The sequence below is a fragment of the Lepidochelys olivacea genome (assembly GCF_965140295.1).
Source record: "Lepidochelys olivacea isolate rLepOli2 genome assembly, chromosome: 5".
Classification (NCBI taxonomy): Eukaryota; Metazoa; Chordata; order Testudines; family Cheloniidae; genus Lepidochelys; species Lepidochelys olivacea.
Genome location: NC_140415.1, coordinates 91359842 through 91382602, shown reverse-complemented (window position 1 = coordinate 91382602; position 22761 = coordinate 91359842). Strand labels below are relative to the sequence as shown.

Here is a 22761-nt window from a genome sequence, read left to right as displayed (position 1 = left end):
CTGTAGTCAGAGAGAGTGATGAGTTTGGTTTAGAGTGCAATGTAATACTCGACGATAAGGCTGACATGGATGAGGAGAGCACAGAGGGGACTGATGAACTGGATGATTCCCTGAACAAACGTGCACCTTCGTTATCTGAAATAAATAACTCGGATGAGGAAGGAGAGGAAGAGGAGGGAGAACAGAGTTTTCTCCTAAACCAAACAGAATGTGGTGGGATTGTGACTGGACAAGATGATGAGCTGGACAATACTTACACTGCATCTGGGGATGAAGATGCACTGTCTGAGGAAGAATTGTCCGTCTCTGTTAAATATGAAGAGACAGAGCTGGGAAAACATGTAGATAAATCTCTAAGGGTAGATTTGAATGAAGAGGATTTTATAGAGAAAGGAAGCCTTTGTGAAGAGGACATACTAATAGGACAATTTATGGAATCTGAGCTCTTTTATGAATTTAATAAACCCGCTTTCACAAAGGGCAAGGTAAGCTTTTAACATCTAACCACCAGGAAATATTACTAAGTATAGTTCTGATTCATGAAAGGGCCGTAGACTTAAAAAATGTCTTGCTTTCTATTCACGCAGTCTCCTATGGTTGTATGTAGCTTGTGCAGACGAGAAGGTCACCTAAAGAGGGATTGTCCAGAAGACTTCAAAAAAATTGAGCTAGACCCTTTGCCAGCATTGACACCCAAGTTTTCAAATATTTTAGATCAAGTTTGCATCCAGTGTTACAGTAAGTCATCAATACTGCACTCTTTCAATATGTTTATGGAAAATATGAATTAGTCAGCTAGATTTTAATAGTACTTTAGGGAATTCTCTGAGGTCAACAGCATCAGTGGAGCTGGGTTTTGAAAGTAGCCAACTTAGTACAACAGGTGAGATTCTGTAGGGTAATGACATTAGTTTAATTGCTAAATTGCACCTGATACTTGTTATATTCATAAGTCTAAATTGTACCTCCAAAGAGTAAAAATCCAAAGTGCGTAGGCTGATCTCATGACTCCGTGAACTAAACATGGAGTCAATGAAAGCTGCTGGATATTGGATATTCCTGAAATTTAGGCATCTACACATAGACTTCAGAGCCTATATGAGGCATCCTTTTTCCAAAAATGTTGTCTGACTCTCTTCAGTGCGGTTCTTTGTGTGATATTTTGTATCTCGTTACCAGAAATTGCTGTTTGAAAGAACAAAGGCAGGACCATTTCTAGAAAGAACGATACGCTGACTTCAGATTTTTTGAACCATTCTTCCTCCCTCTGCCCCCCCCCCCCCCCGCATTCATTTGATCTTGGCACCCTTCACTTCTGACTAGACAAAACGACTGTTTTCCTAATGTATTTTTTTGTTTGACTTAGTATTTCTCTGCTTCTACCCACTCTTCCCTCTCTCCCCCTCCCACATCAATTTCCTTTTTCCCCCCTTCCTGTCACTTAACGGTGGCAATGTTTTTACATATTTTGCCTGAATGGGTGTGTTTCTGGCTTTTTTTGAAGAGGATTTTGCTCCAAATATTATAGAGGATCAGGCTCGTGAACATATACGGCAAAATCTGGAAAGCTTCATCAGACAGGAGTTTCCAGGTAATTGTGCAGCTTCTTTTCATACTCCTATTTAGTTTTTTTTTAAAGTTTCACTTTTTTAGCATTTTCAACAATTTCATTGTACCAGTGTAAAGAACAACGTTAGCTAATTTAAACTTCTTCTTAAAATATTCTGTTTAGTTGTTTAAGACTCTGCTATAGGACTTCAGATTAATTGGGAATATTTTCTCTTGCAATAATCTCAGCTCGCTGTTAAAGCTTGAAGTTTCCACCTCATACGTTATAAAAAAAAATAGAAATGGACATGTTTTTGGAGCTTTTTGTTTGTTTGTTTTAAGAAAGAGCACAATCTCAAGGAGGCAGGGCATAATCATAGAATATCAGGGTTGGAAGGGACCTCAGGAGGTCATCTAGACCAACCCCTGCTCAAAGCAGGACCAATCCCCACCTAAATCATCCCAGCCAGGGCTTTGTCAAGCCTGACCTTAAAAACTTCAAAGGAAGGAGATTCTACCACCTCCCTAGGTAACGGAATCTCCTTCCTTTGAAGTTTTTAAGGTCAGGCTTGACAAAGCCCTGGCTGGGATGATTTAGGTGGGGATTGGTCCTGCTTTGAGCAGGGGGTTGGTCTAGATGACCTCCTGAGGTCCCTTCCAACCCTGATATTCTATGATTATGCCCTGCCTCCTTGAGATTGTGCTCTTTCTTAAAACAAACAAACAAAAAGCTCCAAAAACATGTCCATTTCTATTTTTTTTTATATCCTGTTGATGAGAAAAGATCATGACATCAGCAGGCACAAACAATAGCTGTTTAAGTAACCAGTAATCACAATTTTATAACAAAACTTTCATAACTAGCATTTTCATCTCAAATTCGTGAGTCAAAGTTCGCTGTTCCAGTCATTGTATTCATTCTTGTAAGACTGCTACAGACATTCTGAAACCCCTGGCACCCCACCTTGGAACCTTGATCAGGCCAAAAGTATCCCCTTCCTTTTCAGTTCATCTAAGAACTAGCTTTATTTTTCTGCCCTTATTCTCAGTGTAGAAAGAAAAATGTACTGCCTGTCCATCACTCTGGGAGTATTCTAAAGCAGAGACATAACTCTTGGCTCTCAGCAAAGCTCCGTAGACTGGAGCTACGGTTTCTATTTCTGGAAATATATACGGTAACCACCTGGGCTTCAGTTCATAGTCTTGCCAAATTTGTATGCAGGCTGCATGTGGAATTTTTGGCCAAAGATTGTTGCATCTGTAAAGACTTGTCGTAACCCAAAGAGAGTTCTTGTATCGCTTATCCAGATCCTCAAGGATTTAGTCAAATCCTCGTGCTGCTAATCTAGTTAGTTTGCCACTTAATTTGTTCCTGGGTGTGTCGGACTCCTATTTGATCCTGGGTAAATTTCTTAATCTCTGTGTCTTCATTCCAATTTGTAAAATGGGGATTCTTCCCTGCCTCAAAGGGGTGAGGTGAAGTTAAATTCATTATTTCTGAAGGATTCCGGCACTGTGAGTATCATAGTTACACAGGAAGTCGCATTCAATTATCACAGTGTTTTCTTCTGGCCTTGAAATCTCTGAAAAGTCAGTAAATATATTAACTTTGATACCTATCCTAAATTTTATATTTAATCTTAATTTTCATTGTACACTGAAGACTGGTGGCTTGTCACCAGAGGAGGGTAGAGGTGGAGGGCTGTGCTAATCACTGATTTAATTACTTCCAGGCTCTCTTTTCCAGTCCAAATCCCCATTACTATTCAGACTGCCATAGGGGCCTGAAAATCATCTATCACTACTGCACCTGCTCCGTAAGCCCCTGCAGGTTACTAAATTTGTTCAAAAAATTAACAAAAGCCAGAAAAGAGACACTGCAGGGATAGGTTTCAGAGTAGCAGCCATGTTAGTCTGTATCCGCAAAAAGTACAGGAGTACTTGTGGCACCTTAGAGACTAACCAATTTATTTGAGCACAAGCTTTTGTGAGCTACAGCCCACTTCATCGGATGCATAGAATGCATATATGTCTTCTTACTATATGTTCCATTCTGTGCATCCGATGAGGTGGGCTGTAGCCCACGAAAGCTTATTGCAGGGATACTGTCATCTTGTAAATCACATTGAAATATGAAAATTGTGTGCATACTCTGGCTATAAAGAACACCTGTTCGCGAATCCTTTTTTTCTTAATGCCAAAAATGATGAAAATTTTGCTGTACGGTTTAGTCATTGTTTTGACACAAATGCCTTTTAATTTATTACTCTAAAAGGTACTGAATTAGACCAGTAACTGTACAGCGTTATCGTCCATAGACAATGAAGAAATATGCCCTATATTTAATAACTATTCCTTGTAAAGTCCATTATTACCGAAAAATGGTGTTCAACATTGGCCAAATCAGACCCTAGCTATTAAAACTGAACTGATGGTGTATCAGATGTGGTTATAGTGTTGTGTCCTTTACAGGAACCAGGTTGAACTTGTTTGGCTCATCAAAAAATGGCTTTGGCTTCAAACAAAGTGACCTTGATATCTGTATGACAATTGATGGACTGGAAACTTCTGAGGTAGACTTAGAGCTCTTTTGTATAACTTGTACTGGTATTTTATAGATAGAGCTATTGTTGCTGTGACCACTGTCTCGTGACATCCTTTTGCAAAAAGGACTTGCGCAGTCGCTGAAAAAGGAAATAGAACTTCTACCAAAAAACGTAAATTGGCTAGTGTCTTGCTGCTGTGTCGGCTAATCCGGTTTAAGATTTTCTTCCTTTACCGTTGAGCTTATTCGTAGATTCTTCAGTGAAATGTTAATATTGTTTGACAGGGAAATGTATGAGGTACATTGATTCAGCATCACAGTGTTGATGCATGGTAAGGTAGAAAACGAAGATGGGGTGAGAAAGAAGCAAGTCTTTTTCTTTTTGGTTATATAAATTAGCACATGCTTTAAATGCATGTTTATGCATGCATGAACTCTTTTAAGAACATTAGGGTATCCTTTAGTGTTGACTTGAAAATACGCTACATTTTGAAACTGTCTGGTATGAATGCCGCTGAGTGTACAATTTAGGTGTCTTTTTAATGATATGGCTTTGAGCCTAATGACGGGCAATGAATGGCACATGAACTGAAATGGCTTGGCTAGGACATGGTCTAATAGTAATGCTTACATATAGCTTTTCTAGAATTTTGCGATGGGCACAAAACATTATCAGTGCACTGAAATCTTTTTTCCTCTCCTTTTTCAGGGACTTGATTGCATAAGAATAATTGAAGAATTAGCCAGAGTGCTTAAGAAACATTCAGGTACCTTCCTAGAGAATAAGAGTGGATAGTTCTGTGTACATGAATTTGTATACTATTTATGGAGTCAGAAGGTTCAGGGGTATAAGTACACAGATATCATTAAGATAACTAATGCACTGAAGAGTTCAGTGTTAGCAGGATTGGGGACTTAGATTGTGAACATTTGTAGACCTTCATTGCCTGACCAGGCCCATTTGAAGGGTTCTAAGGTTTATAGAACCAGGCCTAAATTAGACTCTGATACTGTGTTAATAACATACGTGAAAACAAGTCCTAAGTTACACGTTTGACCCTTCGGACAGTGGTTATAGGTTTGTATTTACATATCCATTTTTTTGTTTGTTCACAAGTAACATTAATAATAATATTAATAATGCTGAAGCTGGCACACACTAGACATTACAGTTTAGCGTCACAGTATATTCCTGTAAAAATCACATGTAAATGCCTTTTTATGAGGATTTCATTCACTCTGTACCAGATAGGTATTTATGCTATTTTGCTATTTAAACAACAATTTAGTTTTCAGCTAATGTTAAATGAAAACTAATGCCAGAAACGCTATGAATAATGAATATTCATTGTATTAAAGTGAAAGCCAAACTTAATATTCCTTCCTAGGTCTAAGAAATGTCTTGCCAATAACAACTGCTAAAGTGCCAATTGTCAAGTTCTTCCATGTGAGAAGCAGTCTTGAAGTAGATATCAGTTTATATAATACACTGGTAAGATCACGATTATAAATCACCTATTCCAGTTAGATTTTGAGGTTCTAATCCTCCATTCGACTCTTTCTGGGTGAAGTGAAAGGAGGCAGAGCAGCTGTTTTCTGCTAAAATTGTACGCTAGTAGTAAATTTAGTTAGCTTAATAATAGCAAACACCAGTGTTTTGGGGTGCATTGATCCTTTTGTAGGACTTGGAGGGAAAGGCGTAACATCCTGGGCAGTGAGAAGACCATCGCTGCATGTGTTAAGTGTGGGGACTGTCACGGTATCAGGGCTGTCTCATCTCTAACAAAATAAGTCGCTTTCCATTGCACGCTATGCTCTGGAGAATTAGGCTGGTGAAAGGTGGAAAACATTAGCTGGAAACAATCCTCCTTTTACCAGATTCAAATCTGGCCACACAAGCCTTTTTAACTTGGAGGGTTTTAACCGTAGATTATCTGGATTATGAAAAGCCCCAGGTGCTACAGTTAGCAGGACTTTGAGAATGGTCCCAAACCCGGCTCGCCTTGTTACATTCTCCATGGAAGCAAAATTTATGTCCCAAGTACGTGGCCAAATGTTTTAAAAAACCTATTTAATCAGTGACTCTAGACTTCAAAAGCAAATTCATTGAGACAGTAAGTCTCTGTATCAGCTGAGGGAGATTATTTTAAATGCTAGGTGTGGTGAAAGCCTGTTCGTCAGGTTACGCGTCTGTATGTGTCAGTTGGTAGTGCCTGCATTTCTGGGATGAACTGCATTTGTGGGTTTAGGAACTGCCCCAGAATTTATGCTCTGCCACATGCCTTAGAAATACAGTAGTAGCTTGATGCTTCACTCTTCTGAGGTATTACCTTTTGGATGCTTCTGCATATTGTTTGTGAGCAGATGAAAGTTAAGAATCTTGATAAGCTCCTCCCACCAGAGCAGGTGGTAACCGCGCTCTCCTGATGATCGCTTCCTGTCTGAATAAAACAGGTTTTAATGTGCAGAACTCGGTAAGTGGTTTTGCTGAGCTCCAAACAACTGCAGCGTGTGCCTTCTAATTCAGTGCACTTAACAGTTTAAGTTGTAAATAGGTGAAAGTGTATGTGCTCACACATTTGTACACACACAGACACATGTATATTCATACATATTAGGGCTGTCAAGCGATTAAAACGGTTAATTGTGCTGTTAAACAATAATAGAATACCATTTATGTAAATATTTTTGGATGTTTTCTACATTTTCAAATATATTTCAGTTACAACACAGAATACAAAGTGTACACTGCTCACTTTATTTCTTTTTGATTACAAATATTTGCACTGTAAAAAACAAAAGAAATAGTATTTTTCAATTCACCTAATACAAGTACTGTAGTCCAATCTCTTTATCATGAAAGTTGAACTTAGAAATGTAGAATTATATACAAGAAAATAACTGCATTCAAAAATAAAACAATGTAAAACTTTAGAGCCTACAAGTCCACTCAGTCCTACTTCAGCCAATCGCTCAGACAAACAAGTTTGGCTACAATTTGCAGGAGATAATGGTGCCTGCTTCTTGTTTACAACGTCACCTGAAAGTGAGAACAGATGTTCGCATGGCACGGTTGTAGCCGGCGTGTCAAGATATTTACGTGCCAGGTGCGCTAAAGATTCATGCTCGTGCTTCAACCACCATTCCTGAGGACATGCGTCCATGCTGATGATGGGCTCTGCTCGATAACAATCCAAGGCAGAGCGGATAGACGCATGTTCATTTTCATCATCCGAGTCAGATGCCGCCAGCGGAAGGTTGATTTTCTTTTTTGGTGGTTCAGGTTCTGTAGTTTCTGCATCTGAGGGTTGCTCTCTTAGGACTTCTGAAAGCATACTCCATGCATCGTCCCTCTCAGATTTTGGACAGCATTTCAGATCCTTAAACCAGGGGTCGAGTGCTGTCGCTATTTTTAGAAATCCCGCATTGGTACTTTCTTTGCCTTTTGGCAAATCTGCTGTGAAAGTGTTCTTAAAACGAACGTGTCCTGGGTCATCATCCAAGACTGCTCTAACATGAAATATATGTCAGAATGCGGGTAAAACAGAACAGGAGACATACAATTCTCCCTCCAAGGAGTTCACTTACAAATTTAATTACTGTATTATTTTTTTTAACGAGCGTCATCAGCATAGAAACAGGTCCTCTGAAATGGTGGCCAAAGCATGAAGGGGCATATGAATGTTTAGCATATCTGACACATAAATACCTTGCAACACCAGCTATAAAAGTGCCATGTGAATGCCTGTTCTCACTTTCAAGTGACATTGCAAATAAGAAGCAGGCAGAGTATATCCCGTAAGTGTAAACAAACTTGTTTGTCTTAGCGATAGACTGCACAAGAAGTAGGACTGAGTGGACTTGTAGGCTCTAAAGATTTACCTTGTTTTGTTGTTGAGTGCAGTTATGTAACACACAAATGTACATTTGTATTTTTTTTCATGATAAGGAGATTGCACTAGGGTATTTGTATGAGGTGAATTGAAAAATACTGGTTCTTTTGTTTCTCATATTTACAATGCAAATTCAATCAAAACTAATGATCTAAAGTGAGCACTGTACATTTTGTATTCTGTGTTGGAATAGAAATCAATATATCTGAAAATGTTTAATACACTTCAATTGGTATTCTATTGTTTAACAGTGCGATTAATCGCGATTCATTTTTTTTTTTTAGTTAATCGTGTGAGTTAACTGCGATTAATCGACAGCCCTCATACAGATGCAAGCTTTTCAAGTGCAAGTGGTTGTGAATCATTGTAGGTCTGTGCTCCTCTCAAGGAAATAGGTTGTTTTCAAAGCCTCCCTGATCAGAGGCGTTAGCTAACTACCACTTTTTCCACCTCACGCCGTTTCCCATACTTGACTTCCTTATTTATTTACAGGCCCTGCATAACACAAGACTCTTGTCCTCTTATGCAGCCATTGATTCCAGAGTAAAATATCTGTGTTACACAATGAAAGTCTTTACAAAGGTGAGTAACACTTCAGGCACTCTGAAAGTGATAACAGCCACAGTAAAAAGTTTTATAATTTGCTTTTCTCTTTCCAGATGTGTGACATTGGAGATGCATCTCGAGGTAGCCTGTCCTCCTATGCGTATACTCTTATGGTGCTTTATTTTCTTCAGCAGCGAAATCCACCAGTCATTCCTGCTCTCCAAGAGGTACCGTATGTCAAGAAATAAATTGGTCCCAGTTAGATATTTTTTGGTGCACTCTTGACCAAAATAGGGATCAAAATCATCAAGTCTGAACAGCCATGCTCTAACTAGTTAACTTTCTGTTCTTAGATCTACAAGGAGCCAAAGAAGCCTGAAATTTTAGTTGATGGTTGGAATGTTTATTTCTTTGACAAAATAGATGAGTTGGTGAGTCTTCTCTCATACTTTTCTCATACAGCATTATCGTGCAATAACTCTGTAAAGTGAAACTAACCTCTGGTAAGGCATGTATTTGAAAAATGCAGGAGATGAATGTAAAAGGTAGTTACTAACAACGACTTTTGCTAATCTGTTTTACATACGGGCTGAAAATGAGAGCTTCTCATTTAGTTATATAAAATGTCAGCTATTATTGGACCTAGCTGTGTCAGCCTTTACAATTGGAATTGTGAAACGATACTTCAGCACCTTGCTTTAGTAATCTAAATGTGTTTAGAACTATGCTGAAAATGTTCTTAAAAGAATCTGCTAAATATTTTTCTGCTGTTAAATGGAGCCAGATACTGTTATAACAGCACATGCCTTAGGACATGATACTTTGTTCAGAGGAGAAAAGAGTAATGTTTCTCAAGACAGAGAGCCAAGCATGAAACTTGAAAGCAGAGTATCTTCTTTGTAAAAGGGCATGCCAGGAAACTTTTGTATAGAACTCAAGAGTAGCAGCCGTGTTAGTCTGTATTCGCAAAAAGAAAAGGAGTACTTGTGGCACCTTAGAGACTAACAAACGTATTTGAGCATAAGCTTTCGTGAGCTACAGCTCACTTCATCGGATGCGTTCAGTGGAAAATAAAGTGGGGCGATTTATATACCTAGAGAACATGAAACAATGGGTGCTACCATCAATCTCGTTACAGTGTGTATGGTAACACCCATTGTTTCATGTTCTCTAGGTATATAAATCGCCCCACTGTATTTTCCACTGAATGCATCCGATGAAGTGAGCTGTAGCTCACGAAAGCTTATGCTCAAATATGTTTGTTAGTCTCTAAGGTGCCACAGGTACTCCTTTTCTTTTTGTATAGAACTGTACATATTCATATTTATTGGCTTAGCCTAATAAAATACAATCGACCTTCCAAAATATAAATCTCTGAGTTTATTTAAAACACTCAAAGCTGAGATTTCCAAGGCGGTATAGGGGATAAAGCCATTCACTTAAAACTATTTGGCATATAATGGAAATGTGTGGAAATCCCAATTTTGTGCTGTCAAGCTACCATAACATGGTTGGTTGTCTACAGTACAAGAGACCAGTGCACCTGTGAATAAATATTTTTGCAAAACCTGAATGCTTTGCTTTCAACAGTAATCCTATCAGGTTTGTTAAAGAATAACCACCGACGTGCCACACTGCTGCTTTCTTCCCTACCTGATGATAAGTGACATAACCCTTCAATGGAATAACTTTGTGTTGAAGGGGCACCCAGCCTAACAGTAAACTAACAATACGCATATCAATTTTGCATGCTATCAAAAATAAACAGCGAGTTGTTTAAAAAGAAGCAACACATTGCTACTCTTCACACTAAAAATACCCACCGACCATTTAAACAGCAAAATTTGAGTATTAACCTTCAAACTATATAAAAGGATGGAAAGTGATTTAGAGTAACTCTAAACCACACTTGTGTATAACCAATTACAATTATGTGTAATCTAACACTCTGAAATGATGACTGTGCATTTGCTTAATCTGTCTGAATCGCTGAATCTCAGAAGAAGAAATCTTTCTCTCTAACTTCCAGCCAGCCTGTTGGCCAGACTATGGTTCAAACACTGAATCTGTTGGGGAGCTATGGCTGGGACTTCTCCGCTTCTACACGGAAGAATTTGATTTCAAAGAACATGTTATCTGCATCAGAAGAAAAAATCTGCTTACAACTTTCAAGAAGCAGTGGACCTCCAAATATATTGTTATTGAAGGTATTGTAGGAATTAATACAGAGCTCATTGATGGATGGAATTGCTTTAAAACCCATTTGAATAAATCTGCTCTTCTCGCATGTTGTTTTTCACTTTTTCATCCTGCTGGATTAGGATATTTCCTCCGGCTAAGTACATTGAGTGAAATCCTGGCTCTCAGAAGTTAGGGACAAAACCCCCCATTGACTTCAGTCGGGTTGGAATTTAGCCCTTATTTTTCAACTGAAATAAAGTTGAAAAGCGAATTTTACGTTTTATTTTGTTTGTTTGAGGGCTGACTATCAGAATGGTTAAGGAAACTGGAATTCAATCCATAGTCTGTCTGTCTCACTGTGTAATCTTTTCCTTGATTCTTCAGACTCAGAGATTCTTCAGACTCAGAGATGAATGTAAAAGCTAGTTACTAACAATGACATTTGCTAGTATGTTTTGCAGACGAGCTGAAAATGATTTTTAGCTTGCTTCTACTCCAGCTCCACTTAGTTCTTATCATATCCCTTATTTGGAAAAGATTAAGTGTCTAGTTTCAAATCAGTTTGACTGGCTTAAACATTTCTTCAATTAGCTTTCGTATAGCATTATGCAGAATGTTGAAAGGATGCAATGCATTATGTTTTAAATCTGTTCCTTTTTGTTAGAAGACCGAAACCCTAATCCAGCAAAGTACGTAAAAAATACATGCTTCGCTTTTATGCATACGAAGAATCCCTCAGAGATAAAATTTAGTTGAAGTTCACCAAATCTTTAAGTGCTGTGTTGCATCAGGGTCCATATGCGGGAAATCTTGTCAATGCAGACATTGTTTTTCTAGCTCATCTAACTTTGATAGAAAGGTTGCGTGGGTGGGAGGGGTTTCCTCTCACCTTCAAAAATTGCTCTTTTTCAACATTTTGGTCAATTTGGTTCATAGCTGGACTGCTGAGATTCTGTCTTCTGAATATATCCTCTTTCAGGATATGGAGAAATCAATTTCAGTGTATTGATTCTGCATCAGTAATAGCAACATGAGCTTGTTTGTGTTCATATTAATCAGTTTGGTTCATAGTTCGCTTTCATATGGACTTTAGTAATACCTACAGATTTCTTCACACAGATCCCTTTGATTTGAACCACAATCTTGGAGCTGGCTTATCAAGAAAAAGTAAGTTACCCGGTCCACAAGCATTCCACAAATCCGCTGAGGGTCTTGATTTATTTAGACAATTGATTTTTTTTTTCTTTTATTTCCTAGTGACAAATTTTATAATGAAGGCTTTTATCAATGGCAGAAGGGTATTTGGTACCCCAATAAAAGGATTTCCTAAAGAATATCCCTCAAAAATGGTAAGTGTCTTTAGAATATAGCGATACACACCCACTCTACATTGGTATCTAAATCTCTTACCTACTGTGAAGTTTCACACATGACTCAGATGAAAACAATTGCACTCCATTAAGAACTTCTTGGTAATTTATGCAGGGGAAAGGAGGAGTTTCCTTTCAAATTTCAGTGGTAACTTCCATCGTGGTGGTTCTTTCGGCTTCTGCCTCTAAGTTGTTGATGGGTTGTTTCGGTTTTTTTAACACTTATATTGTGGCAACACCTGTTAACATTAACCAGGTTGGGGCTCCATTGTACAAGCGTAGAGTAAATCGTCGTCTACCCCAAACAGCTTAGTCTAAAATGTGTTGTGTTAAACAGGCTGTCCTAGAGCAAAGCAGCAGTGTGTCAGGGAGCGAGTTAGGAGAAGCCCTCACCTGTCACCATGTTATACAGCTCTGAATTGCAGTCCCATTACAGAGAGTGGAACATGGCTGTAACTTTGTTCTCATTCAGACTATAATGTTCATGGCCACGAAGGAGGTCAAGAAGGCTAACCTGGGTTCTTTATAGAGCTGTGGTCAGTTAATGGCCTTCCTGATTCTACAGTAGGCACCCCAATGGAGTGATACAAAGCACACCTACCTTCACTCTTTTGGGGAGCTGCTTGTGCTAATACGGCCTCACGCTTAGGCTATGTTTACACTAGTACCGCTACAGCTGCGCCATTGAAAGGTCTCCCGTGTAGCTGCTCTTTGCCGGCAGGAGACAGCTCTTCTGCCAGCAAAATAAATCCACCCCGAATGAGCAGCGGTAGCTTTCTCAGTGGTTTTTTTTTTCACTCCCCTGACCAACAAAAAGGCCATGTCTACACTAGCACTTGACATAGCTGGCTTAGGTTTCCAAATCTTGGGGAAAAAAAATAGATGCACAACACTACATTCTTTCCTTTTAGGAATACTTCTTTGACCCAGAAGTCCTGACAGAAGGAGAACTGGCCCCAAATGACAGATGCTGCAGAATTTGTGGTAAAATTGGACACTTCATGAAAGACTGTCCCTTGAGGAGAAAGTACGTATATTTTTAAGGGTTGTGTGGTTTTGGTAGTACAAGGGGTTTGTATAAATTTCTGAAATGTTGGAATCAAGAGATCCTGAAAATTGACCAAGTGGAGGGTCCAGTGTTTAAGGGGCTTGGATTACTGATAGAAATGTAAAAGTAACAGAAATTAGAGTTCATCCTTATAGTTAGAAAATTTGAGCAGAACCGCTTAAATGTTTGAGGAGAAAATAGTCCAGTGTTGATCAGATAATGTTCTTCACCAACTGACTCCAAGAACATGGGCTTTTGCAGTAAGGGATTGCCTCCTGAAGAGCGCTTTCCTTGAAGGGAAAATGTGACTCAATCGTATTCCTAGCCATGCTACAGACATGAAACAAACCTATTTTGGGGGGAACCAGTTGGCCTGAAGACCTTCAACAAGCTTTAAAAAAGCAGCAACAAAACACTTTCTTGGCAGCTAGCAAATCAGGAACGCAAGCAGAAACTGTCTGACGTATCCTTTTCTGTATGATGTTGTTGTTTTATATTTGATTAGTGAATTGTGAAATGGATATTGCTTAGACATCTAGGTTAAGAACCCATGCATCCTGGCCTAAGCAAATGTAGCATAGCCGAAGTCCCAAATAAAGAATATCGGGTATATTTTCAAAAGCCTCTAAGTGGCTCTGAAACACAAGCATTTTTGAAACTACCCGACCATTGGTTCCAGTTTTAATTATATTAAATTTCTTTTTAGCATTTTGCTTAGAGCCTTTCTCTTAAGTGGATGGACTGCAGCAGCCATGGTTGATGGTATGGTGGAGGGGGTTTTTGAGCTTTACGTCATAAATTTTTTCCCTTAGATGCGTCTCTGTGTATATACAGTATGTAATATGAAACCACCATGTTTAAAAGTTAGCATTTCTTATTTGTATAACAGTGCTGTCGGTCCAGATTTGAAAAAACTTAAACCATTCTAATTGTGGACTGAGTACTTTATATTTAGGGTTTTGTAACCGGGAAGAAGTTTGTACAGCTCGATGAGAAATCCGTGAGAATTACTCCTAGAGTTAGACACTTTGGTTGTAAAGATGTCTTGCTTTTTCGCCATAGTTGATTGTATGGTGCTTCTTTACTACATATTGCTCATATTTTCCATTAGAGTTCAGCAGAAAGTTTTTTCCTCAACTACATAAATGAATATTACTAAATTTATTTAATATTTTATGTTGGTTCTCCCACCACATAGACTTCTAGGAAAAAGAGAGATACGTTTATTCATCTTTGTTGCGTGTCACATAAATCCTCTTTAAGAATATACTATTTAACACAAAATTTCTTTTCTTCATCTGACAGAGCCTATTTGCTTTTATGTCACTGTTTTGCTTCTGCAGGTTGAGACGACGACATGATCATGAAGATATTAAAAACCAAAGGTACATCGAGAACAACGAGAAAAGAAGCAAAGAGGAAAAAGATACCTCAATGAAGGAAGGAACGATATTATGTACACCTCAGAAAAACAAACTAGGGAGAGCAACACTGGACACAGGAAGAGAGAAGTCTTCCAGGCAGTCAGCAGAGAAGTGGAAGCGGCAGGAGGACAGGGACTTAAGAGAAAAACGTTGTTTTAACTGTGGGAGAGAAGGCCACATTAAAAAAGAGTGCCCACTGTATAAAGGAGCTGCAGGTATGAAACCCCGATACATTCTAAGACATCTTAAACCGACCCTATCATTTTGGAGTATTTAACGAGATTGGCTAAATGGGTCTGGATTAATATCTCATCAAATATACTGACATAGTACTGAACCTTCCTTTTTCAAGGGGACAAGATGCAATTGTCTAATTTCCCTTCTTTGTCCTCCGCCTGCCTTAAGGGCACCCCTGTCACCTGGAAAGACAAGACATGATTTCCATTAGAGCTGCATTGCCCAGATCCTCAAAGGTCTTTAGGCTCCTAAATTAGATTGAAATCAATGGAAGGTAGGTGCCTAACTACCTTTTGAAGCTCAGTGGAGGTTAGGTGCTTAAATACGTTTTGAGGATCTGGGCCTGCATGTGGGGAAGAGTTAGTTTTCCTATTTCCAGAGGCTGTTTCCACTTTTCTCAGAATCCCTGTTAGCTCCATTTTCAAACTTTAGATTCCATTTCATTGCATTGTACATCCACGAAGGCTGGCACCAGAGCAATTCTTGTCATCTTAAACTACTGCATTCTGAATAAGTTTAAGCATTTGACCCTTTCCCCCATAAATGGTTTTAAACCATTCCTAATAAGCATAAAGTGGTTACTATTCAAACAGGATTTGGAAATGAAGCTTCTCAAATCAGCAGCCAGGCAGAGGGGATCCATTTCCTGCAGCAGCCTTTGTCATTATCTTGTGCGGGGAATGCTACTTTTCTCAAAGACCACTGATTCAGGAAGGACTTTAAGAGTGATACAGAATACCTAGATGAGGCCAGGTCCTCCTTCAATGAGGAGATGATTGCCAAAGATCCTTGGTATGATGGCTTGTTCCCTTCTCCAATTTCCTGAGCAGGCAGACATTTCCTAACCTGGAACAGATGAGAAAAATCATCCTGCTGAGATGTAGTATCATAGGATTGGAAGGGACCTTGAGAAGTCATCAACTATTGTTCCTTCCTAAGTGGAGTACTTTGCATTTGTCCTTATTGAATTTCATCCTGTTTACTTCAGAGCATTTCTCCAGACTGTCCAGATCATTTCTAATTTTAATCCTATCCTCCAAAGCACTTGCCACCCCTTTTAGCTTCGTATTGTCCGTAAAGTTTATAAGTGTTCTCTCTATGTCATTATCTAAATCATTGTTTAAGATATTGAACAGAACTGGACCCAGAACTGAGGGACCCCACTTGATATGCCCTTCCAGCATGACTGTGAACCATGGATAACTACTCTCTGGGAGCAGTTGCCTAACCAGTTAGGCACCCACTTTATAGTAGCTCCATCTAAGTTGTATTTCTGTAGTTTGTTTATGGGATATGAGACTGTTATGTGAAGCAGTATCAAAAGCCTTATTAAAGTCAAGATATGCCATATCTACCACTTCCCCCTATCCACAAGGCATAGAATCATAGAATATCAGGGTTGGAAGGGACCTCAGGAGCTCGTCTAGTCCAACCCCCTGCTCAAAGCAGGACCAATCCCCAACTAAATCATCATAGCCAGGGCTTTGTCAAGCCTGACCTTAAAAACTTCAAAGGAAGGAGATTCCACCACCTCCCTAGGTAACGCATTCCAGTGCTTCACCACCCCCCTAGTGAAAAAGTTTTTCCTAATATCCAACCTAAACCTCCCCCACTGCAACTTGAGACCATTAGTCCTTGTTCTGTCATCTGCTACCGCTGAGAACAGTCTAGATCCAGCCTCTTTGGAACCCCCTTTCAGGTAGTTGAAAGCAGCTATCAAATCCCCCCCCATTCTTCTCTTCTGCAGACTAAACAATCCCAGTTCCCTCAGCCTCTCCTCATAAGTCGTGTGTTCCAGTCCCCTAATCATTTTTGTTGTCCTCCGCTGGACGTTTTCCAATTTTTTCACATCCGTCTTGTAATGTGGGGCCCTTGTTACCCTGTCAAAGAAAGCTATTAGGTTGTTTTAACAAGATCTGTTCTTGTGAAATCCATGCTGACAGTTACTTATCACCTTATTTTCCTCTAGGTGTTTGCAAATTGATTGGTTAATTATTTGCTCCATTATCTTTCAGGGTACCAAAGTTAAGCTGACTAATCTCTGGGTTGTTATTTCCCTTTTTATAGATGGGCACTAATTTGCCCTTTTCCAGTCCTCTGGAATCTCTCCTGTCTTCCATGACTTGTCATGCTAATGGCCCAGATATCTCCTCAGTCAGCTGCTTGAGTATTCTAGGATGTATTTCTTCAGGCACTGGTGACTTGAAGACATCTAAGTAATTTTTGTCTAAGTAATTTTTAACTTGTTCTTTCCCTATTTTAGCCTCTGATCCTACCTCATTTTCACTGGAATTCACTATGTTAGATGTTCCATCGCCACCAACCTTCTTTGTGAAAACCTGAAACGAAGTCATATAGCACTTATGCCATTTCCACATTTTCTGTTAGTGTTGTTCCCCCCTCGTTGAGTAACAGACCTACCCTGTCCTTGGTCTTCCTCTTGCTTCTAAAGTATTTGTAGAATGTTTTTTTGGTACCATTTACATCTCTAGTAGCTTAATCTCATTTTGCGGCTTGGCCTTTCTAATTTTGTCCTTACATACATGTGTTATTTGTTTATATTCATCCTTTATTTGACCTAGTTTCCACTTTTTGTAGGACTCATTTAAAGTAGAGCCCTCTCCTAAGAAAAGGTGAAGGGGTGCCCCCTTTGTTAATCACTAGCCTCTGAAGGAATAGAGAATTGCAGTATCTCCCGAGGTGGTAAGATGCCCTCCTTGGAACCTTTACATAAGCCTCCAGAGCATTTAAAGCCATTGAAAAAAGTTCCTCTTCTTCCTGGCCATTTAAAGCAGCGTTTGTCATATCAATTCTCTCCATGAGGAGAGTCTCAAATCAGGCCTATTTTACGCTACAGCATTGCTCCCACTGATGTAAGTCACCCACTACAGCAACCTAACAACTCCACCTGTGTGAGAGGCGTAGTGCTTAGGTCTATGTAATTAGGGTGGTGCAGTGTCTGTGTAGATGCTCTATTACGTACATCACCTATTGACTGTCAACTAAAGCTGAAGAAGAAAAGGTATTCAAGGATTCTAGCCAAATAGATCTGAAATGAAGTTTCATATCTGTGCTGCACCTTGTTTCTGACCCTGAGTCACTTGTCTAGTTTTCCACCTCACTGTGCATCAGATATAAACATCTTGTACTTACCATCAAGGCTTTGTGTCTCTGAACTGTCTCCTTTCACATTTCCCCTTGCCCCCTCATTCTGCCAATGCTAGCTTCATTCTGCAAGTGCCACCTTATCTCACACGTTTCTCCATGTCTCTTTTAAATCCTGTGCCCTACCCCTGGAATTCACTTCCCAAACCTAATTGGTCAGATTTCCTCATACCTCATTCACATTCCTCTTAAAAATTCACCTCTTCTGTCCCATCTCTGAAGTGTGACATAGGGAGAGTGAAGACTAAAATATATTTTACTGCATTCAAGATGTCTGTGTATTCATTGCTGTGGGAGCAGCTTCAGCTGTTTTTCAGTCCAGGTGACCTGCTGTATATTGACCTTTGTCACTTCTAGCATATAAGTGTGGTGATGAGGTTGTCGAATGTATATGAAAACTACATTAATCACAGAGATGGCCGTTGCCTGTCATTACATGTGTGTGTTGGAGAGGGTGGTTCTGTTGATAAATCTTTTGTACTCTGGAAATTGTTTTCTGTGTGGCCCCAAAAGTGTTCTCTATGATCCAGTGGTAAGGGGGCAAAGTTCAATTCCCTGGTCTCCCTTCGTCTTACTGTATGACCTTGGGCAAGTCATTTCTCTCTCTGTGCCTAAGTTCTGTCAAATGGGGATAATAGTTCTTCCCTACTTCTTAAGGGTGTTGAGGTTGAATACACTAAAGATTGTGAGGTGATGGGGGGTGAGGCATGCATACAAGTGCCTTTATATAGATAATGATAAGTTGGAGTTTCTAATTGGAAGGTAATATTTTTACCTTTTCAGTAAATTTTCACTTTATTTTTATTTCTCAGGTGGATCAAAGTCAGAAGGTTCATGTGGATCCCCTTCTTCACCCAGTGCTGTTAAATATGCTGGTATAGTAAATCAGGTAAACACTACATAATTTTCTGAATCACATTCTTCTTTAGTATACTTAATACCATTTACAGTAGTAAGCTCCAGTTTTCAACTACAGTACACTTTTGTAGGTACAACGCTGTTTATCTGTAATCCAATGAACTGTTCCCTGCCTAATAGCTGAATTTTATATGTTCGCTTATCTCTATGTAGAATGACCAGATGTCCCATTTTTGTAGGGACAATCCCATTTTTCGGGACTTTTTCTTATATAGGCACCTATTCTTCCCCCCCACCTCCCCTCTGGCCCGTTTTTTTCACAGTTGCTATCCGGTCACCCTATCTTTGTCTCTGTCTCTCTTTTAGGGAATACTTTTACATGAGGAGAAGAGGAAACAAAAAGGAAAAGTATTCCTGAGTCCCCAAACAGGTTTGTACATTAGATTCCACTGAACAGCAACATTTTGCTGGGGACCAATCCTGTCCCATTGACCTTTTAATGTTAGTGGGATTTGGATATTTGCAGCAGCATGCCGCTTATCAAGAACATTTTTTCACAGTTGCCGCCAGAAAAGGAGGCACTGGGACATGCTGAGCGCACCCATCACAGGCAGGTTTGCAAGCCTGCAAACCTGCCTTTTACACAGGGACTGCACAGGAGATAAAGGGCTGTGAGCTGAGCGGGAGCAGGGCAGTAGCTGGAAGGCAGCTGGATGCCAGAGCTGCATGGTAGCTCTCTTAAGATTGCAGCCAGGGAAGGGAGCAGTTGGATGTGCTGAGTCCTGATCCCTGGAGAGCACAGCGCGGCCCCCTTGTCCTGCCTGCAGGGAGGCCGCAGGCAGGGAATGTACTTACCAGCACTTCCTTCCTTGCAAAGCCACCTTCCACTTATTGGCAACTGCTGGATAATGGCAACGTTTCCCTGTTGACCAAGGGGTCGCTAATAAGCGGAATCTACTGTAACTTGAATTTCTTAATTGAAATTACAGTACCTAAAAGCATATTCTGGGAATTGAGCATCTCCCCCAGTCCTCACTGACGGGTGCTCTGCTTTCTGTGTTGATACTGAAGGCAGTTTAGACTTGTTGCTAGCACCCTGTGGGATAAGCCCAGCCTCTTGTCTACCAGAAGTTTTTTTTCCCTCTGGCAGCAGAACCAGTGAGGCAGTTCAGCTCTGCCCTACTTGTTAGTTTTATTTCTTTATTTACCATCAATAGTTACTTGGCTTTGTTTTTTATGGGGGAGGTGAGGGGTGACAGCAGAGTATGCTATTTTTGTTTGTATCAATTTCTTTTCCTTCTGTCCTCCTGTTTCTGCCTACTTGAGTCTTTATGTATCTTGGAGTGTTCCTTTCAAGGACCATATGTGAGACCTCCTTCAAATAACCCTCTAGAAATCCATAGGATCAATTAATTTCTTTGGGGCCAGGGCATTAAAGCAGGTTCTTTGTATAAACCAACTATCAATCAGAGTAGGAGACAGCAGTCAGATCATGCCAAAGGATAGTTAAGCTCAAGCGAGAGCTTTAAAAACAATGAAAACCACTGCCTAATTAAAAGGTCCCTTAGTAGGGGAGCTATAGTTGCACCAGATCCCCACTCTGAATTCAGTGTTAAAAGCAGAATAGAACGGTCACCCCCTTAAACACCTGTTTCACTTGTTTAAAAACTATTTTAATCTTGTATTATGGCCAAGTTTTAAGAAATAACTAGTGATTAAACATTTGCTTTTTGCATGCCCAAAGCTTGATACCTTATAGCAGTCTAATTTTTGTTGGAATGGGACTCAAAGCTCTTTCAGCAGAGGAATAGGTGTTCCCTGACCCTCTGAAAGTCAGAGGTTGAGGTGTCAATCTTCAGTTTACCACGGTTGAATGTAATCTGGCTCAGACAAAGTGTGTCCAGTTTGTTCTTTTCCCCCTATGGAACATGCAATGTGGAGCATGCTTAAGATTTTGGAAACATGGTTTGTTTTTGTTTTCAGATCATTGTTTTTCTATTTGGTTACAACTTCAATAATGTGACACTTTCTCTTTTGGTTTCTGTTTAGGCAGCCTTGCCAATAAATACATGGCTCAGGGAAAAGCCTCACAGAAGAGGACCCACCAAGAATCATGAGGGGCCTGAAGAACTCTGAAATTGCAATACAGGCCGTCCAATCACTTCAAAAATTAGGTTCATTTTGGCTAAAGCTTCTGGGCTCACAAGACAGCAGCACAAAACAATCTTCAATTTGAGTTTAAAGAAAACATGGTATTTTATTTTAATTAGATTGCTAAAAGTCTGAGGCAATGGATTTTAATGCAGTGCTCCTACTATGGACTCCTGCTCTTAATAGATTATTTGAACATTTTAATAGAAAGCCATGATGTTCGTATTTGTTTTAGGTAAAACGTGTAGATAAGAGCAGGTGCTCATTTTCAAGATTTTAACATTCAAAGTGCACCAAAATTGCGTGCAAGCCAAATGTTTTATTTTTCTTCAAAAATTGACTTTTTTGAAGGAGGAAGTGCTATTTATTAATGTTGATTGTTTACTGAATCCGTGTGTAAAGTGTTTGTGGACTACTACTGATGTATTTGCAAACATTTTATCTGCAGAGAATTGAAAACAAACATTAGTAAACTTTTTTGTCAAACTGTTGTGGACACACTGCCACTGAGGTGGTTTTTTCCCTTTGTGATTTTATGAGTTAATATGCTGCTGTGCTTGTGTACAGAAAGACTGAGAAGCAGGTTAGTCCTGTTTGATGCTGCTAAGAATCTTTTCCAGGGCCTATAAAATGTAACAGACAATTGCTAAAAGGCAGAAAAAAAGTGATAATCAGCGATGGGGGTTAAATGCTTTTCACTTTTCCTAAAAAGTGAAGAGGATCCAACTGCCAGTCAATGATTTAATTAGTGTTGTCATCTTAAAATTTACTTAAAGTCCTTTTGGAGCTGGTACTATACCTTCATACCCCGTTCTTGGGGGGGGGAGGGGGCAGGAATCAATACATGGTAAAAATGAAACCACTGTTATTTATGACTTTAAAATAAAAACTTAAAACTTGAAATTTCTACACTTCTCCTTATCTTGTACTTACAATTCCAAGTATTCTTGATACAAATGCAAAATAATATTATCTTAACTACTTATTTAAAGGTGTTATGTTTTAAGACTAATAGTTCCTTTCACCAAATGTCTACATCTTTATTAAAGAGGTAGGCTGGGATTTTCAAAGGGGCCAAGGGAGCTAGGTCCCTAACTTCCATTGAATCATAGAATATCACGGTTGGAAGGGACCCCAGAAGGTCATCTAGTCCAACCCCCTGCTCAAAGCAGGACCAATTCCCAGTTAAATCATCCCAGCCAGGGCTTTGTCAAGCCTGACCTTAAAAACTTCTAAGGAAGGAGATTCTACCACCTCCCTAGGTAACGCATTCCAGTGTTTCACCACCCTCTTAGTGAAAAAGTTTTTCCTAATATCCAATCTAAACCTCCCCCACTGCAACTTGAGACCATCACTCCTCGTTCTGTCATCTGCTACCATTGAGAACAGTCTAGAGCCATCCTCTTTGGAACCCCCTTTCAGGTAGTTGAAAGCAGCTATCAAATCCCCCCTCATTCTTCTCTTCTGCAGGCTAAACAATCCCAGCTCCCTCAGCCTCTCCTCATAACTCATGTGTTCCAGTCCCCTAATCATTTTTGTTGCCCTTCGCTGGACTCTCTCCAATTTATCCACATCCTTCTTGTAGTGTGGGGCCCAAAACTGGACACAGTACTCCAGATGAGGCCTCACCAATGTTGAATAGAGGGGAACGATCACATCCCTCGATCTGCTCGCTATGCCCCTTCTTATACATCCCAAAATGCCATTGGCCTTCTTGGCAACAAGGGCACACTGCTGACTCATATCCAGCTTCTCATCCACTGTCACCCCTAGGTCCTTTTCCGCAGAACTGCTG

The 22761-nt window shown here is 39.7% G+C and overlaps 1 protein-coding gene across 1 annotated transcript; it reads left to right on the top strand.

Annotated features, from left to right (window-relative positions):
• Positions 1–11: 11 nt before the first annotated feature.
• LOC311520768 (terminal uridylyltransferase 7-like) lies at positions 12–21869 on the top strand. Its single transcript, XM_084628526.1, has 17 exons — positions 12–485; positions 588–738; positions 1505–1591; positions 4021–4121; positions 4803–4860; positions 5482–5585; positions 8479–8568; positions 8646–8759; positions 8886–8963; positions 10562–10739; positions 11833–11880; positions 11971–12062; positions 12995–13110; positions 14475–14770; positions 18770–18846; positions 19182–19245; positions 20865–21869. Exons 1-17 carry the CDS (start codon positions 66–68, stop codon positions 20930–20932), a joined length of 2142 nt encoding a protein of 713 aa, XP_084484652.1. The 5' UTR covers positions 12–65; the 3' UTR covers positions 20933–21869.
• Positions 21870–22761: the final 892 nt, after the last annotated feature.

Excerpts from the sequence above, each read along its gene's own strand:
- LOC311520768 (XM_084628526.1), top strand. The coding sequence starts at position 66 with ATGGATGAGGAGAGCACAGAGGGGACTGATGAACTGGATGATTCCCTG. Across the intron at positions 5,586-8,478 it reads TCAGTTTATATAATACACTG|GCCCTGCATAACACAAGACT; the intron begins GTAAGATCACGA and ends ATTTATTTACAG. Across the intron at positions 12,063-12,994 it reads AAGAATATCCCTCAAAAATG|GAATACTTCTTTGACCCAGA; the intron begins GTAAGTGTCTTT and ends CTTTCCTTTTAG.